At 32.0% G+C, this 19,950-nt stretch overlaps 2 protein-coding genes across 2 annotated transcripts in view; one reads left to right on the top strand and one right to left on the bottom strand.

The window, feature by feature from the left end:
• Positions 1-8,238, bottom strand: part of LOC134701162 (uncharacterized) — a 37,793-nt gene extending 29,555 nt beyond the window's left edge. Inside the window, exons 1-4 of the mRNA XM_063562304.1 lie at positions 8,180-8,238; positions 7,409-7,463; positions 2,555-2,707; positions 1,802-1,963 (exon numbers count right to left, since the gene is read on the bottom strand). Coding sequence (XP_063418374.1) covers positions 1,802-1,963; positions 2,555-2,707; positions 7,409-7,463; positions 8,180-8,238 — 429 coding nt within the window. The remainder of the gene's footprint in view (positions 1-1,801; positions 1,964-2,554; positions 2,708-7,408; positions 7,464-8,179) is intronic.
• A 424-nt stretch (positions 8,239-8,662) lies between these two features.
• Positions 8,663-19,938, top strand: LOC134701160 (uncharacterized). The gene is made up of 4 exons (XM_063562303.1): positions 8,663-8,794; positions 18,082-18,185; positions 18,549-19,113; positions 19,901-19,938. The coding sequence occupies exons 2-4, from the start codon at positions 18,168-18,170 to the stop codon at positions 19,936-19,938; spliced, it is 621 nt and encodes a 206-aa protein (XP_063418373.1). The 5' UTR covers positions 8,663-8,794; positions 18,082-18,167.
• Positions 19,939-19,950: the final 12 nt, after the last annotated feature.

Below are 19,950 nucleotides of genomic sequence, written 5' to 3'. Positions count from 1 at the left end.
CTTACCACCCATGACTTTTGTCCATACAATGTATCTTACCATCCATGACTTTTGTCCATACAATACAATGTATCTTACCTTCCATGACTTTTGTCCATACAATATATCTTACCATCCATGACTTTTGTCCATACAATACAATATATCTTACCATCCATGACTTGTGTCCATACAATACAATGGATCTTACCATCCATGACTTTTGACCATACATTACAATGTATCTTACCATCCATGACTTTTGTCCATACAATATATCTTACCATCCATGACTTTTGTCCATACAATATATCTTACCATCCATGACTTTTGTCCATACAATGTATCTTACCATCCATGACTTTTGTCCATAAAATATATCTTACCATCCATGACTTTTGTCCATACAATATATCTAACCGTCCATGACTTTTGTCCATACAATGTATCTTACCATCCATGACTTTTGTCCATACAATGTATCTTTCCATCCATGACTTTTGTCCATACAATATATCTTACCATCCATGACTTTTGTCCATACAATGTATCTTACCATCCATGACAATTGTCCATACAATATATCTTACCATCCATGACTTTTGTCCATACAATACAATATATCTTACCATCCATGACTTTTGTCCATACAATACAATGTATCTTACCATCCATGACTTTTGTCCATACAATACAATATAACTTACCATCCATGAGTTTTGTCCATACAATATATCTTACCATCCATGACTTTTGTCCATACAATACAATGTATCTTACCATCCATGACTTTTGTCCATACAATACAATATAACTTACCATCCATGACTTTTGTCCATACAATATATCTTACCATCCATGACTTTTGTCCATACAATACAATGTATCTTACCATCCATGACTTTTGTCCATACAATACAATATAACTTACCATCCATGAGTTTTGTCCATACAATACAATGTACCTTACCATCCATGAGTTTTGTCCATACAATACAATATATCTTACCATCCATGACTTTTGTCCATACAATACAATGTACCTTACCATCCATGACTTTTGTCCATACAATATATCTTACCATCCATGACTTTTGTCCATACAATACAATGTATCTTACCATCCATGACTTTTGACCATACAATATATCTTACCATCCATGACTTTTGACCATACAATATATCTTACCATCCATGACTTTTGTCCATACAATACAATATATCTTACCATCCATGACTTTTGTCCATACAATACAATGTATCTTACCATCCATGACTTTTGTCCATACAATATATCTTACCATCCATAACTTTTGTCCATACAATACAATGTATCTTACCATCCATGACTTTTGTCCATACAATATATCTTACCATCCATGACTTTTGTCCATACAATACAATGTATCTTACCATCCATGACTTTTGTCCATACAATACAATGTATCGTACCATCCATGACTTTTGTCCATACAACATATCTTACCATCCATGACTTTTGTCCATACAATATATCTTACCATCCATGACTTTTGTCCATACAATACAATATATCTTACCATCCATGACTTTTGTCCATACAATACAATGTATCTTACCATCCATGACTTTTGTCCATACAATATATCTTACCATCCATGACTTTTGTCCATACAATATATCTTACCATCCATGACTTTTGTCCATACAATACAATGTATCTTACCATCCATGACTTTTGTCCATACAATACAATGTATCTTACCATCCATGACTTTTGTCCATACAATACAATGTATCTTACCATCCATGACTTTTGTCCATACACTACAATGTATCTTACCATCCATGACTTTTGTCCATACAATACAGCATTTGTAGCAGTCCAGTTGTAAGGGTCCATATGTAAACTGGACCTAGAAAATTGTGAACCCCACAACATCAAACAGTCCCAAGGTCTAACTTCATCTGGGAACAGATTAAAGAAATTTTCTTCTGCATACACCTGTAAATAAAAAAAAGTCAAAGTTGGGAGTTTTTATTTAGTTTGTTATCAAATTATCATTAATCACATATCTCTAGTAATTTACATCGGACATATCAAAGCTAATGTTAGCAAGAGTTTTCTTTATTCCTTTTTCATTAAAAGAAAAAAATGGTCTAGTAATTCATATCGGAATCTGATATATCAAAGCTAATTTTAGCAAGAGATATCTTCATGCCTTTTTCATAAATAGAAAAAAAACGGGAATATAAATTTACTTGAAATTGCACTAAACTTGGATTGTCTCTCATACATAGATATTAGAAGATGTGGTATGAGTGCCAATGCGACAACTCTCCCATCAAGTCAGGATTTGTAAAAGTAAACTATTATAGATCAAAGTACGGCAGTCAACATGGAGGTTTTTTTATGTTTATTTTTCTCCCCCAAATATTTTCCTTTTATTTGTGATTCATTTTGATGAAAAAGCACCAACAAGAAACTGATTTTAAACAAAAGCACCTTGATCATGACCTGATCGGTTAAAAATGTTAGTCTTACTATAATTTCTATGTTTTGTCTACAGTGAAAGTATTACTGTACATTACATACATTAGGACCAATATCTTTCTTAAGTTCAGGTCTGGTGACTATAAATTGTTCATCCTCACGATAGGTCCAACCATTTGGTCCAGAAGTGTCCAGCTCACTAATAAAAGTTTCCATGTCCACTGCTACTGCTGCTGCTGCTGCTGGTTTGCTATTCTGAAGGGGAAAAAAACACAAATCATTCAAATTGTGGCATTTCTTGTCAGCTTTTTGAATATGAGTTAGAAACAAACGCATTTGTGAAGTAACTTTGATAATCTTTGACTCACAGAAAAGCACTTTAAAAGAACTACTGTTAACAAGCAATTGGAAAATGGTGCACTTGGCAAAATATGTCATAGACTGATTAAAGTAGAGACAATAAGTTATATGTGTCAAGCTTTCTACCACGAGACAACAAAGGCAGCTCCTACCTCAAGAATTCCGTAACAAAGCATTGTTGAGTCTTGCTTATCTTTTGATCTTAATTTTTCGTTACTCCCCAAGTTGCCATTTAGAGAAGTCTGAATTTTTTCAGCACTAATTTTAGACTCAGCTGTATTTTTTGGCTGATCCTATATTGACGTGTAATAATATTGATTGTAATGACCTAACATGTACATGAGTCTAAAAGTTAATAAGTGTTTTCATGCAGCTACAAAAAGTTTTATCTGAAAAGGGAGAAGTGAACAATAGTATAGTGCAAACTTGTAAGCCTGAATGCAGTCAATATTATTTTAATTGTTATATCAGCTGGCGTATTTTAGTAATTTATTTTAAATACAAAATTCAGCAGTTTTCTAAATATTTAGTTAAGATAACAAGTGTTCAAATGTTTTATTATTAATTGATAACTCTTTTAAGTCATATTTAAGCAAGTTGCTTGCGACTTAACTTTTTATAGTTGATTTGATGTTGTATGCTTTTAAACATATTTTGGTATATTTTTAATTTTGTAATTTTGTGTATGTATGAACTTGTGTACTTTTGTTTTAACATGTAAAGCGTTTATAGTAATAGTAGTTTTATATAATGCGCTATGAAAATGCCTTGTAATAAATACAAATAAGATACTTTGCCAACCATAGCTTTGCAACGCATTTAGTTTATCAATGAGTATTTCTCGCTCGCAACCCTCTATCGTATTCTCAAACATGTTGTTCTCTGGAATGAAATTATGCAAGAAAACTGAATACTCAACACAACAAATCGGCCTACTGAAAGGTCACATAAAACAAGGTATTGAATTACAAGGAATCCATATATATTGTTAAAGTTCTTCAGATATCCAGAAAATTATTGTTTTCAATAAATATGAACAGAGCACGTCTGTACATTCAGGGTATTGAGAAATAAAATCTTTTAGAATAATTGTTAAGTGCATACCAAAGCAATAGGGTCTGCGTAAAAGTATTAATTAGAAATTTCTAACCAACTGAACAAGATATTGCCAATCATATTGATTTTTAAGAGTACAAAACATAGTCATAGTAATTGGGTGTGCGTAAAAGTATTAGTTAAAAAAATTCACCACCTGAAAAAGATATTCACCATCATAATAATTTTTACACAGCAAAACAAATGGGCGTGCGTTTGAGTATTAATTAGAAATGTTGCACCAACTGAAACGATAATTCGACATTCTATAGGTTGCACTTGTGCAAAACCAGCAATGCAATTTTCTATAGGAACTGCATAAATTGCATAGGATGTCACTCTTCATTCAGGAATTTTGAGGAGAATATTATATTTCCCTGGAAAAAAAGACATGCACCAATAAAAACATATAGCTGTGCGGCATATTTTCAAGTTTTACTGCCCTCCATTTATTAACATTGCATAATCACACTGAATTTTTCCATTAAATTTGACTCAACATATCCTTTTAATTCTCCAAACAAGTCTTAATAAAACAAAATCAGTTTGCATCCTTGGCAACAACTATGTAAACAGTAGCATACAATTGAGAATGGAAATGGGGAATGTGTCAAAGAGACGACAACCCGACCATAGAAAAAACAACAACAGCAGAAGGTCACCAACAGGTCTTCAATGGAGCGAGAATTTAGGTGTGACATTTAGTGAAGATGCTAAATTGAACACTCATACGGAAAATATCATAAAAAATGTATCTAAACATTTAAATGTACTTAGAAAATTAAAGTACAGGATAAGAAGGAGCAACTTAGAAAAGCTTAACTTGACTTTTATTAAACCGCTACTCGAATATGCATTTGAAGTTTGGGGTAATATGGATGTGGGTTATTGTAAAAAAAAATTAGAACAGTTGCAGCTTGAGGCAGCCAGAAATGTAACAGGTCTTCCTGTTTTTACAAGTAATATAATTATTTATGATGAGATTGGTTTGGCAACTCTAGCTGAACGAAGAGAAAGAAGGAAGTTACAATTCTTCCATAATATTCAATAATAAATTCACCAACCCATATTTGCAATTGAATTCCACCAACAACCCAAAGTACAGCTGTTTATCCATTACGAGAATATCGTTTCAATTGGGAGATATATACCCCGTATGCAGGTGCTGCTGGAATGTTGCTACTTAGAAATTGAAAGTTCACAATTGGAAAGCTAAAATCATCTCTTTTGTTGTAAAGTTTTGTTTTCAACCGACCCTCATTGTCCTAAATAACCTTAATGTGGTGACACGCAACATTGACTCTTTAGGAAAATTTAAAACCGAACTAAAAAATCTTAAATTGAATTCAAAAAGAGTCTGAGAGGTTTCTAATTGTGTAATGTAGCACATTATAAAGTGCAAATACATGCATATTGTGTAAAAAAGTAAAATTACAAAAATACTGAACCTAGAGGAAAAGGCAAATTTGTGAGACTACCAAAAGACTTGTATGACTTAGTCACTAAATCTGTTCATAGAAAGAATGTTCAAGTAATTTCTGCATCTACAAAATCAGCTCGCTTTCTAATGCCTTAGCCTCCGACAAAAAAAAGAAGTTGAATAATGTGCTGAAAATGAAACAAAAACAGGGTAAGAATATTTTTTTTGTTATTAAGCTTTCAAAAATAATTAAACTTGCTTAACGAAGCCACTGATAAACAACAATGAAGTCTTATATGCATGCGTCTTATATGAGAATTCTTAAAATGTGACATCTGGAAAAAAGTTCAAGCTAGGATATATAGTTATTCTAAAATTTCTAGTTCTATTTATATTTTTAAGAGGTAAATACTGCATGGTTTTCATAAATTTAATATATAAAAACACCAACAAAGAAAAAAATATTCACTTTTGAGAGGAAACTGTCAAAACGCTGATTTAAAGAAAACACCATTGTAAGGGATGAAATTCAAAATAAAATTATTTCCGTGTTTCCAAACATTAGTTCTGACCAAAAAAAACTAATTCATTTCAATTTTGCCATCATTTGTCAACTTCAGGTCTGAGAAAAATGAATGAACTTGAACAGGTGTGGAATGAGATTTTCATAAAACAAATATCCTCTCTGTGCACAGGGTTTGTATCCTGGGTTTTGAGTGCAGAGCAGCAAAAAGAGGCTACATAGAGGGAAAATGCAAGCTGCAATGAGTGTTCTTATCATTCAAATATGTTCAACTTTTACAATGAGATGGTCGCTAAGAAACGTGGTCGTCGAACAGCAGCTACATGTAATAATCTATCCATACAAGTCGCACTTTATCACATAACTATCAGCACAACTGCTCTACAGAACTTATTTCTTGGTTCTAATATTCCAGCTCCTTCGACTTAAAGTTTGCAACACAGTGCTTATGTTGTTTCTAAAATTATAGAAGAGTACAATCAAAAGGATTTGGTTCAGAAAAGAAAATACTTAAGGAAATAAACATAATGAGAGGTGACAATCCTAATATTATTAACATTCAGGCAGACAGAATGTATATTAACCCCTATTTATTCCGGAATGAGAAAAACACCATTTAAACCAGCTACTCTTTGTACATGTACATGCAACATGTTAGAAACAAATAGTTATAAGCACAGTATTGGAAGCACAATAAAGTTTTTAAGCTATGCTCAAATAAGAGTGAACATATAACCAATAAAGTTAAATCTCACATAGGTCACTGTTCCGCAAACATTAAAATGCATGACAACATAGGCAGTGAGGAGCAATGAGCTAAAGACTGCTTGCTAAACATGTAAGACCTGACAAAAGATGGTCTCGAAGTTCAAGAAATTATAACTGACCCTTACAGCAGTGCATTTAGAGCTGCAAAGTCTCTTTTTAAAGCTGGTACTACCTACATGTATACTCAACCAATTCATTTTCTACATACAAGACATGTGTCCGCAATTCATAGAAATTTTATAAAAAAAAAAACAGATCTTAAGGAAATAATACCGACACGATTCATGTTAGAATAGAAAAAGATAAAATGCTAAACAGATTTGCATTTGATATGACTGTACGTTGTCAGGCAGAGTACACTGCTGACTTTGATAATTCAATATGGACTCTGTATAAGTAAAAGTTCACCTATCATACGCATGTCATGCTATAGTTTCTTGCGATCAGGGCGATCATAACGGGTGTTCAAAATATTCCCTTGTTTGTTCAAATAGTAACAGTTTAAAGACATGGACTCAAAAATCAGCTTATCTGAAAAATAACTTCAAATTAAATAAATCAGAGAGCACATCGGAATTGTTACATGAATGCGTAAAATATCGCCATGGACCTACCATGCTAAACCGTTTATTCAAAAACACTAACACACAAATAGCTGAAGTAACTAACCGTGCAATACGTTCAACTGTACCTGACAATGTAAATTTTATCAGAAATTACAAATGAAGAGTACACACAGCTATAACTATATACACAATGTAAATAATAGCCCTGGAGAATTTATCGTTACACTCTGTAAAGAGGCTGGGGTTCCCATCGAACCAGGAAGTTGTGCTGCCCGCGGCCTGACAAATATTCAACAACACAATGAAAAACATAAATTATATAAACAGTCAAAGCGCAACACAGACCAGAGATGCTAAAACAAGCATATACTCTATGAAATATATGATGAATATCAGAGAAAAAAGATTATGAGAAAAACAAACTTTTACCGACAGAACGGCTGGCTGCAAAACAGTCTCAATAGTATTCGTTTGCAAAAAAACTCAGATCAAGACATGTTAAAAATAAAGTAAATTGCCTGCATCACATAATTATATAAGACAACACGAAATATGACTATTTGTAGACAGTTTTCTCCGTCTACAGAAAACTATATCTATGTTTATACTGTGCGGCTCTAAAAGCAGGTGCTCCAGCATAATAAAATCAGGGTTATGGCAAAGGTATGAAATATCTAAATGATCAGCGGTTGGAGAGAAACGGGGACGATTTTCTTTTAGTATTCTTGTATCTAACATATGAGATAATCTGCGAGCTCTTTCAAGAGTTCTAGTGCCATCACGCCAATTAACAACTGTTTTCCAATAGACCCAATACTCCAAAGCTCCAATTCACACTGGACAGTCATAATTGCCATTTTTATTCACTTTTCTTAGACAAAGCTAAACCCTATGCATTCCAAAATGATTCCATGTTTTTTCTGCAAAATAAAAACCAAAAAGGGGTAAAACATTTTGATCCCAGGGAGGCTGAGTGTTGAATTCTCATTATTTACCTTATAGGTTGCACTTGTGTAAAACCAGCAATGTAATCTTCCATAGGAACTGCCTGCATTGCATATGCAGTCACTCTCCATTAAATTTTATGCTTTAATTTCTAATTAAATCAAAAAAAAATTGTCATCTAAATTTTAAAAAGACATTTCCTGTAGTAAATAAATCTGAGATTTTATCAAATTCCAAACTTCTTTAAATAGGAATTTATTGGTTATATTAAATCAAAGGTAAATGCAGTGTAGATTATATATTTTTACAAATTGTTTAAACTAAACATAAAATTTTGAAATTTGAAAATTATATTAGCTTTTATATTGAATTAATATCCAATTATTTAATGCACCAGTTCATGCAGTGTATAGGATGAGTTTATTTACTACATCATTCTTTACAAATCAATGTTAAATATCTCATGTACATACAAAATGTATATAAATGTCAAATCCGGATATTTCAAATTACAAACGTCCGGAGTAGTGACATGACTTATACAGAATGTATTCTGAAAATAAATATTGGATGTAAAGTACAAAAGTAACGTGGGAATAACCCTGGGTAAAATTGGGTTATCTCCCCGATTATGAAAAATAAACAAGGACAATTTACAATTAAAGGTAAGAATAATGCTCAATCTAAAAATAAGAAAATGCGAATATCAATAGTTACATAGAGTGTTAGTGACCTCATATGATATGTTTGGGGTCAGTAAATTACATAGGGGATGAGACCAATTATTTATCGTATTAGGTCAGTAGCACAATTTGTAAAAAAATATCTTTCCGACAATCAAAATGATCAGGTCTTCAACACTTAGTATACAGAACTTTCTTCAATTGGTCTATACAAAAACAAATGCAAACATTAACACTGTTTTCTCTGTAAATATGTTTTATGATTATTTTTAATCGTTTACAATCAATTTTTTCGTTATTTCAACGTTTAAGATTGTTAATCAATATCGTATTTTTTTTTAAACTGCTTACCGTGAATTGAAAGAAGCTCCACTTACTAACCAATAAACACAGTATCAACGCGGGGTTGTTAATCCAATCTTATTGTAGAAATGTATAAGAGGTAATGTAAATATATGTATAACTCTAAAGTTCTAAGGGGACTCGCTTAGGTGGAATGTTTTGGTACAGTAACGTGCGATGGTCTTAGCTTTAAAATAACTACGCTAATGTTCGATGCCACGGTATGCTAAAGTGCGTTTTTCCACGAGTGTATGTTTGTTTGCGAAAGTGTGTACGTTTGAAGTATTTCGCTACAAGCTGTTTAAACACACAAAAATGGACATGCCGATAAACGAGATATGTTTGTGAAGATGAAAAAAAAAAGATGTGGTAGGAATGACAATGAGACAAAATTAGGGAGTTATAAACAATAATATTTCCGCTCCAACATATATACTATTACCGAGTGTTTTACTACTATTCAAAACGAACTTGTGAAGTATGATCTTTATGATTCAGAGAATATTTTTAGATCAGTATAAGTTCTCTCAAGTATTTCTATACGTCCTCAATCACCATACTTTAATAATTTCCGTACATCTGGTGTCATGTCATGTCATGTTACGTTGTAGTTAATTTTAAGTTGTCTTTTAAGCTAAATTATTTTCACTATATTATAATCAAATCTCTTGACTGTAGACCATGTCAATGCAAGACTTCAATTGGAAAGCATATTTATTTATATTGTTGATAAATTAACCCCGACATTGTTCAAAGGGATGATTTAAATAGATTGGTTAACACGAACTTGTGATTAAATGAAAAAAAGAAGTTTATAAAGAGTCTACCATGGTCAATCTTTGTTGTATATATTCCATTGTAAAAATAAATTGAATATTTACAAGTTTAATAATTAATAGGTCTACATGTATGAAAAGTCGCCGCCAAAAAAAGAGAAAACGATTGTTTCTAACTCAAAATTATATTGTTAGCTTTCAAAAGTTCCCAGAACAACGTGGGAAAAAGATGGAAATTACAACTCAAGTCTATATTTCCTTTCGCCCTTTATCAATATGTTTAAATAATTTCCGTATATATTGTTTCAGGCCATGTTAAGTTTATTTAATTTGTTGTGTTAAGCAAAAATAATTTCAATTTATTGACTGCAGACCATTACAATTTCAGATTTCAAAGAAAGGGCATTAAATTGTTCATTGATAAACCCTAACATTGTCCATATGGTTGAATTAAATAGATTGGAATACAGATACTTGTAAGTACGTAGGAATATGAGTATATGAAGAGTCTGTCTTGGTTTATCTTCGTTTTATATACTCCATTTTCAAAAGAAGTTATTGAAATAGAAATTTAGGAATGAATACACAATGTACATGTTTTAAGAAAACATTAACAACACGAAATAAGGAAAAAGACTTATATATCTCAAAACTACATACTAAGCTTTCAAATATTCGTCACTGAGTGTTCCTGACCAAGATAGGATTTTTGGACACATGCAGTTCATACGTCTTGTTTTTATATGACTCGGTACACTAGATATTTTTCAAACCAAAACTGTTTTGGGTTGTTCTGTTTATCTCTTATCGAATGACGGTGGTTGGGACAATAAACGTAAACTTTTTTTGTTGGTACTTATGATACTTTATTAATATAAACAATATACGTCCAGTAACCGAAACACAATAGTTTATAAGTTAAGGTTTTCAATTAATTCGTCGAATTAACTTGATCTGATGTAAATGTGTCAGTTTTTTATTTGCGTTTCTTTCGGTTGATACAAACATCAAATACAGAGGTACTGACAGTAAGTACTCGTTTTTTCACCTCAATTTATTTCTAATTCAGTTATTTCAGATGAGTGTGTGTCTAATGTTAATGCATATTTATCCTTCAAATATTCACATTTTATACAAAATTAGTTATAAAAATGAATCTATAACGACTGATTGCAATGGCGTTGAATTATTTCAAATATGAAAAGAAATATTTGTATTTTAGGCAACGCGTACAAAGAATTAGTATCTTTATCCTAAGATTTGGCATATTCTATGAAAAACAATTAATCATGATGTACAAACAGTACTGAAATCGTTTTCCAGTTTATAATGTGTGCTACAATAAAGTAATAACTGCATTCTCATTCCACAAAAAAAAAGTTTAAGTATTACAGTTTATATTATATTTTAAATCTTAAAAAAGACTTATCTTGAGGCCTTTAAAATAACAAATTAAAAATAAAAAGCATTACAATTAATCAAGAGGATGATATCAACCCGTGTTAGGAGAGCGCCATATCTCTTGCACGTAAACGCCACCCTTGTAGATTTCGAAAAAAGAGTAGGCGAATGCCGCTACAGGGAAGCATTCGCACCTGCAGAGTGGAAAGGGATTACTATAAGTTGCAAAACTTTTTTCCCAATCACTATAAGTAAATAGGTTTAAACTAATATTTTTCGATATTTTTTAGTAAATATTTTTTGATATTATTTTAATTTCATGAAGAACAACCAATCTTAAACTATAAAAGTACAAAAATCCCATGGCGGTCAACTTTTTGCCATTTCTGTAACATTATCTACTTGATGTAGGACATTTGATAGATTACCCAACTGTTTTTTTTTTAAATATCCAAATAAATTTTTATTAACGTATGTTACCGATGTTCCAATATTTACATCCTTGACAATCAGTGCATTTAATGGTGGTAGTCACGTGTGTATAAGATGATAACATTAACTGAAAGTATTCAAAAGGACTAAACACAATGCAAACTATTTATCGACAAACAAAACGTAAACCTTGTGCTTCTATGGATATATAAGAGTTTAACAGAAAACATGAGGAATAATGTATAAAAATGTGTCAGAGGTATATCGAGTTAAACAATATTATACACTGTTAAGAACGACCTTGTGAAGTATGATCTATATGACTCATCGACTATTGGTATACAAGTATAAGTACTCTCAAGTTTGTATTTCCTTTTTCCCTCAATCCATATGTTTTTAAATTTCCGGACATCTTGTTTATGACCATTAAAATTTGTATTGAGTTAATTTAAGTTGTCATATAAAGCAAGGGTAGTTACAGTATATGATTATGTATTTACTGCAGACCATTGTATTGCCAGTTTTCAAAGAAAGCGCATTAGATTGTTCAAAAATAAACATTGTCCAATGGGATAATATTAATTGATTGAAATACCAATTATTATGAGTGAATTAAAGGTAGAAGAATAGTCTGTCTTGTTAAACTTCTTCGTATGTACACCATTGAAGACATACACTCAGGAAATTCAAATTATAGAATTTATACATGTATTTACGAGACCTTAACCAACAAAGGACAAACCAATTTCTTACTCAAATTAACCAATGTCAAAAGTTAAGTTAAGATTTCGTACACATGTTATTCGAATCCAATAATATTTTTTTACTGAGGGGTCGGTTTGATAAGCAGCCCCTAAGTGACAGCCATAAGCAACTAAAGTATCGACATATCGGCGTTCGGCAGTTATCACTTAGTGTCAAAATATATATCTTCTCTGCTACATACTTTAGACAATAATTGGTTAGTGTCCCTAAATATCAGCTGTATGTGTACGAGGATAGGAAACAAGATGTATACGAGCTTTTAGCGAGCTATTTAACCTGTTTCGAGCAGAGTATAAAACCAGCTGATATTTAAAGACACTAAACAGTTATTGTCTTTATCCTGCAATTAATTCTGTATATTATTTGTGTTTTGAGAGACAAAAAAACCCAGATGTTTTGTATTTATTTTCAATTTGAAATCCCTTGAGGCCCGTGTAGTAATACGATACAGTATTAAATCACACATTCAGAAGACGGGTTCGCAAAAATAAGAGTATCGAATGGTCAACAATAATACATCGCTTAAGGTGAATAATTATCTATTTTAACATAACAATTTATTTCAACAGTTAAAACAAATAACAAAACATTGTCCAATTTGAAACAGGAGTGTACGAGTTGTCCTACAATTCAGACTCGACATTTACTAAACATCCATGCTGAATTTGACATGGTTGAGTTTGTAACACAAGCATACACATTCAAGTTTTGAAATCGATAGCTGTCATCGTAGAAAATACTGCTGTTCATGTGTGTGTAGTTATCAAAGGTACCGGGATTATAATTTTTCACGCCGTATTTTATAAGAAAATTGGTATGATTCTTATTACTCTAAAGAAATGTTTGAAAACAACAGAACGTATAAGAGTAATCGTTAATTCGCAGTTGATACGTCATTGGAATGCGACTGCAATACACATTCTGAGGTCACGCAGGTTCATACAACACTCAGTCCGGCAGTGGGAGGAGCTTGAAAGCGATATATGTATAGTATACAGATACAGCATAGCGATATATGTAGGGATGTGTCTGTAAAGTAGAACACCCAATTGCAGGATAAAGAACATTTAACCATAAAGATGGATATTAATATTTGATAATAAATCTAAAGGATTATAGTTAAGTGTAAAATACAAGTATCTTTTGAATAGCGTAAAATACAATAAAGTAATGAATTATTTAAACGCAATGAGGACTCCGAATGATCAATAAAAAGCAAATATTATAAAAAGAAAAATCCTAAAGGTGAACTTTGAACGAACAATTGTCGGATCAAACTATTGAGAACGAACTTTTGAAGTTTGATATATATGATTCAAAGTCTATTTTTAAGTATGAGTACTCTCAAGTTTGTAATTTCTTTCGTCCTCATTCAACTTGTTTTAATAATTTAGGTACATGTTGGTTCAGGCCATGTTAGTGTATAAAAATTATCGTTTTAAGCAACAATAATTACAATATATTATAATCATATCTGTTGACTGCAGACCATGGCAATGCCAGACTTCAAAGAAAGCGCGTGAAATTCTTTATAAATAAACCTCAACATTATTCAAATGAACTATTTAAATCGATTGTTTGTGAGTAAATGAAAATAAAATTATATGAAGAGTCTGTCCCGGTAAATATTCGTTGTATAAACAACATTGTGAAAATAAATTAAGAAATTACAAATTTTCGAACAAATACACAATATAAATGTATCGAAGAAAACTTTAACAGAGTAGCCACAAAAATTGAAAATCGGCATTGAGCGTTCCTGACCCTGATAAGCACATGAAATTTATCAAGTCTTGTTTGAATTTTTCAACATTCTAAAAGAATCACCAAACGCCGTGTACAGTAAACATGTTTACAGTTAGTTTAATGTAATGGACATTGTTTAACTACCTGTACATTTGATTTGTAATATTTGTTCACACTTGTAAACTATATGTCATTTAAATGTCCATAACGTAGAACCGAACGCAAACTTTTCTAGCAGTAAGGGAACAAACATTTCACTTCAAAAAGGGGTGATGGAAATAATCTGATCTCCAATTGGAAAAAAATCTGGTCATACAGATGATAAAAAAATATTCTGAATCAAGAGTTTCCCCTTACATTATAGTGTTAAATATCGAAAAAAAATGGATCACCAGCATCGAAAAAAACCCTCATAAATAAATGTTTGCGCGAACAAAAATTTGACTCAGATAAATAACTCACCCTTTTTTAAATTAAATGGTTGCTCCTTTATGAATTCCATTTTTATTGTTTGCAGTACTTTAAATCTTTAAATATACTACAGATGTCTCGATTACGCATTAGAAAACATAGGCTGTAGCAGTCTGCTTAAAGACACAAAAAAAAAAGGATTGAGATATTAGAGATCATTACATTTTTATCTTTTTGTTTTTTCAACTGGTATTTTTTCTCCAATGAGTATTTGGCAAAGGGAGAGGGCAATGTTTTTTTTTTTATTTCAAGTGCAGTTTAACGGATTTGATATACTAGACAAACACATATCATTTACTTCACTTTCTTTTAGTAATGCATTTATGCAGGAACCATTGTTTGAGTAAAGACCAGTGGCGAATATTTATGTGTACGTCGAGTCGATTCGAGAAGACCTTTTCAAATGAATTGAACAGCAACCTTTTATTTTTCGAGTGATGTGGGGCTATGGATTATTTTTCAGGACAAATTGTGGTGACATGTCGAAAACGATGTTTTACTTTCAATTTTAGCATTACATATAGTGGCAGCTGAGAGTGAAACACCCCAAAAACTGGAAACAAATTCTTGTTTTACATAACAATCCATATAACCCCCCTTCCCCACCACCACCACCACTACCGAAAATTAAATGATTACTGGCTTTAATGGTTCAGCATTGATGCTGCTTTGAGTCTTGATCAGGGGTTAATAAATTACGTCATTTTTTTAAATAAATAAACATAATAGTTTAGGGGGAATGAGGGGTACTGATCCGCAAATCCTTGGCTTAAAAACACAAAATCCCGAGGTCCCGGATTCAAATAAATTCAAATCACGAAATCACCAAATTCGAAAAAAGAATTCTCGGATACCGAAAGGGTCAATTCCGAAATCCTTAGCTTAAAATCACCCGATCCCGGAGTCCCGATAAACGTCCTATCCAACCTCAATTTTAGACAGCAATTTCTGTAAAGAACTTTATTAATAATTGTTAAAATATCAATTTTATTAAAAAATAGTTTCCTCCTTAACCATGTTAAATATATGCACGGTAAAACTAATGTCCTAATTGCCTATGTGTGTGTACACTAAACATACACAAAGCCTACATTGACTATCGGCTGTGTGTAGACAAAACATGATTTAAACTACATGTAAACAGTGTTTTTTTCAATAGGAACGCAACTGTGTTTAGTTGACGTGTGAGTTACACTAACACAACACCGAATTTAGGTCAATATGAACACGGCCTATGTTTGGTTGTTTTTGTTTACCTTTTATCGAATGATGGTGACTTGGACAATAAACCTATACTTGCTTTGGTAATTCCTTAACTTTATTAATGTAAAATAATAAGTACATTAAATGTATGTTTAATTATAATACGTTATTTGATTGGCTAACTGCACACCACATGTTATTCCTTAAGGTAGTACCTAACACTACAGGGAGATAACTGTAAAATCAGCAGAACGTTTTAATGTAGATGTAAAATACTACTAATTGAATATTTTGAAGTTAAAAAAGCCTTGCATAAATAATCGCAAGTAATCAAATGTCTAATTCACGCAGTTTGGTTATAATATCAAAAATAGAAAAAGAGGTCGGTTCAAGTGACTTAAAATCTTAAAAATAAAATATAACGTGATATATGCTGACAACGTGTTGATGTGAAAAACATTTTAATATGAACTATATAAATAAAAGACTGTAGAATAGGAATATGGCCACCATTGGTATTTCTTCTATCGGCAGTAAAACCCTCACCTAAGTGTACCTTCCGTTTGGTTCTGTGGGATGTACTAGATAACAGACACTTCCGGTCATGATGGGACCTTAAATGCGATGCGTCGTGTACAGAAAGTTTAGAACCATTGCAACGAGTCTTTGAGGAGTCCGTAGGTGGCCTGTTGTAATTTCTGATCATATCCCATATACCCTCATTTTCCCCAGGCAATTAACATTTCCAAGCCCGTCATATCGGACGGCCTCAGACATGTATCAGCCAACAACTAACCAATGGATGAATAATTAAGGAGTTGGAAATAGATATTTAGAAATTATTTGTTCGACAGCTTATATGTTGTTTACATAAACTCATCATAGATTCCAGGACTAAATTTAGTTTACACCCCAGACACGCGTTTCGTCTACAAAAGACTCAATTATCTTTAAGAAAAGTGATATAATTCGAAGTGTGTCGTTAGCATAGACATATGTTTTATATAATTTTATGTGCTTCGAATTCAAAAATTCAAAAGTTTGGTAAACAGTTAATTCAAATATGATCAAATCAATGATAATTCGTGTCAGCACCGACGTGATGACTACTGGGCTGGTGATGCCCTCCGGGTTCAACGAATAGAAAACAACTATTTATATTTCTTATGTAGAAGATGTACAATTAATCCTGGTTTTATAGCTAGCTATATCTCTCACTTGTATGACAGTCGCATAAAATAATTAATGCAACGATAATTTTGACTTCAACTCAATACAGGGATGAAACATATTTTTTGGCAGAAAGATACATATAAATTCATTAATTTTGAATGATATGCTGTTCATACAACTTGTTGAATGGTGGTCAATTACCTATCTCCTAAATGGATCTCCCTTGTACCAAATGAAGTTACCTGCAAATACTTATATAGTCTTATGTTCATTCATAAAATTTTCGATTAAAAGCAGATGATTAGTTGTAAGATTAGGTTGCAACAGGTTTTCTCCTATTGATTTGCCAAATTTAAAGAAAAAAGTTATGTACAAATCTACATAAAGAGTACAATAACTGTGCAATAGTTCATTATCGTCGTATCAATACTTTTGAAGTTTATGCCTTTCAAAAAAGATGTATTTCACTGTTTTCACAAACTATGGTCATCTGCATATGTACAACTACATGTACGCAAACTCTTCGAAATTTTCATTTACCATTCAACTAGAACATTTGAGGTTGTTACTAGATCTGTTGAGGGATAGACTGCTAGACATTTGGATGGACAAAGCAAAAACTGTAGAGCTTCTGCTTCTTTAATACAGAAATTTACTTAATTTGAAATATTCATCAAAAGAAGAAACATATCGTTTGTTGTAACATAACCTCTGTCGGACCAATTTAATTGTGTTGAAGATGTTAAAAAACCTTAAATATTTACAATTATAACTAATCTCATAAAAATCAAATAGTTTGATATCAATGAATATTTCCTCCTCTTTCTAATTGATACATTCATTTTTTCCAACTGTCTTTTAGACGTATGTCTGTCAAACGTGTTGTTCTGTAAGGTATTTGATGTTTACATAAAAAGTATTGATGTACATAACGTATTGTGTTCCAATGGTTTATTGTAGATTTTCGGGACATGTTTTATGGTTTTTTTCAGTCTTTGTTCCCAAAAACTTGACTAGAAATTACACAGATCGTAATAGACGCAGAAATGAAAAGGATTAGTCAAGTAAGTGAAATTTTCTATGAATTGGCACTGTATACTCTCTATGGATGTCTACACAATGAGATTGGGTTTCATTGCGGTGGATAGTGTAGCGTATGAATCAAATGAAAAATATGCAAGCTATATTTTTTTTAAGTGTCTTCTGTCTGCTGTGTAAGTAATTTGTTGTATAAAAAGATATTATTTATGTCGAAATAAGGAACCAGTATTTTTTAATAGTCTCATACGCTTACAACATGTCTTGCTTTGAAGTATACATATCAGTAAATCATTTTATCTGTAAAGATAAGAATATGAATCATCAAAGTTCACTTTAAAGTGTCATTAAAATATGATGCCTTCAGTTTACCAACATTTATTTTTCAGTTTATATCACGGAAATTAGGAACAAGGAATACACCTGTGACATTTGAAGAGAGACACGCAAAACTAGGTTGTATTGTCTTGAGAGTCTTACCAAAAGTTATGCAAACAATTTTAAAAGAATGTATGAGTCCAACTTGCTTACAAGTGAAATATCGACTACACGACATACGTATCGCACTAAAAGAGAATGAAACATCCTTGATGGAAAAACTGCCGAATATGGACGATTTTACAATTGAACTATGTTATAAAATATTACGATATGAAAATTTAATGCTTGAACCGTCATGTAAATGGGGAAATGCTCCAAACCATAAAGACATTGACATCGCAGATGATATTCAACGACTTTTAATTGCAACGAATGAAATTATTGTTAAAAAGTCTGAAGATGTATCAGAGATATATTATGAAGAATTTCAGACGAACCTGCATGCAATCCTTTATAGAGTGGATACATTTCTTCGACAAGATACTTGCTTAAATGTGTACAACACAATATGCAGATCTGAAATACAGTTTAGTGATATTCTTCAAGAACTGGCACTCCTGCAACAAGTCGATTGTAAGTTTTCTGTTTTACTGACATCGTTAAAATTATACGACATTACACACATTATCTTAAAGGATCTTATGTATTCGAACCATCATATATGCTACATATTTATGAAATGACCGTTGAAAATGCCAAAAACAAAATGCATCACTCCCACTTTTATTCAATGCATATTGCTTTTAAAAGACAATTAAACATGTTAAAGAGAATAAAAAGTGAAAAATGAAATACATGCAATTAATTGTTATATCTCAAAAGGGGACACACGTTGATTAAAAATACATATAGCTGTCACAAAACTAGTAAACGGTTAATGCAATCATATAAAAACACATGTACTGCTTTTCCTATATTCATTGTATCATCAAATTAACACAAATTAGTCAGCGCTATTGGGGCGGTCCGTTTGTATTGATGGATTGTTCAGCTACAACCACCGGCCATCGGCAGGGAAAATGACGGTCGTAATCAAAATTAGAAATACAGTCGAACACACCTGCCACTCGCGGTATTACATCTCACAACAACAGTTTTGACTGTAGTGACACAGTAAATGAACTACTTGGTCGCCAAGGTCCCTAAAATGTTTAAGACTGATTGCGTTTAAAACTTTTGATTGAGATGCAGTGTAACTGTTAAACGTTATATAAAAGATGCACTCAAGCTGGTTTACAAGTTGAGGTTGCTTTTGAATATCAGAGAGCCAAAGAATCCAATTGTTTTCCGCGTATTTTGAAATGATGTGTGGCCCTTGAATTGGTTATTAATATTTGTAAATGGATGATACATTTTAAAGTCACATTGACCATGAACACTACTAGAGTAGCATCATAATTAATTATTTAT

Source organism: Mytilus trossulus, unplaced genomic scaffold, assembly GCF_036588685.1.
Source record: "Mytilus trossulus isolate FHL-02 unplaced genomic scaffold, PNRI_Mtr1.1.1.hap1 h1tg000233l__unscaffolded, whole genome shotgun sequence".
Classification (NCBI taxonomy): Eukaryota; Metazoa; Mollusca; class Bivalvia; order Mytilida; family Mytilidae; genus Mytilus; species Mytilus trossulus.
Note: the sequence above shows the minus strand (reverse complement) of the source record. Positions and strands in the feature narration are given on the sequence as shown.

What these genes read in the sequence shown, in the direction of transcription:
- LOC134701160 (XM_063562303.1), top strand. An exon ending in ACTCCTGCAACAAGTCGATT is followed by an intron (nt 19,114 to 19,900) that starts GTAAGTTTTCTG and finishes TACATTTTAAAG; the next exon opens with TCACATTGACCATGAACACT.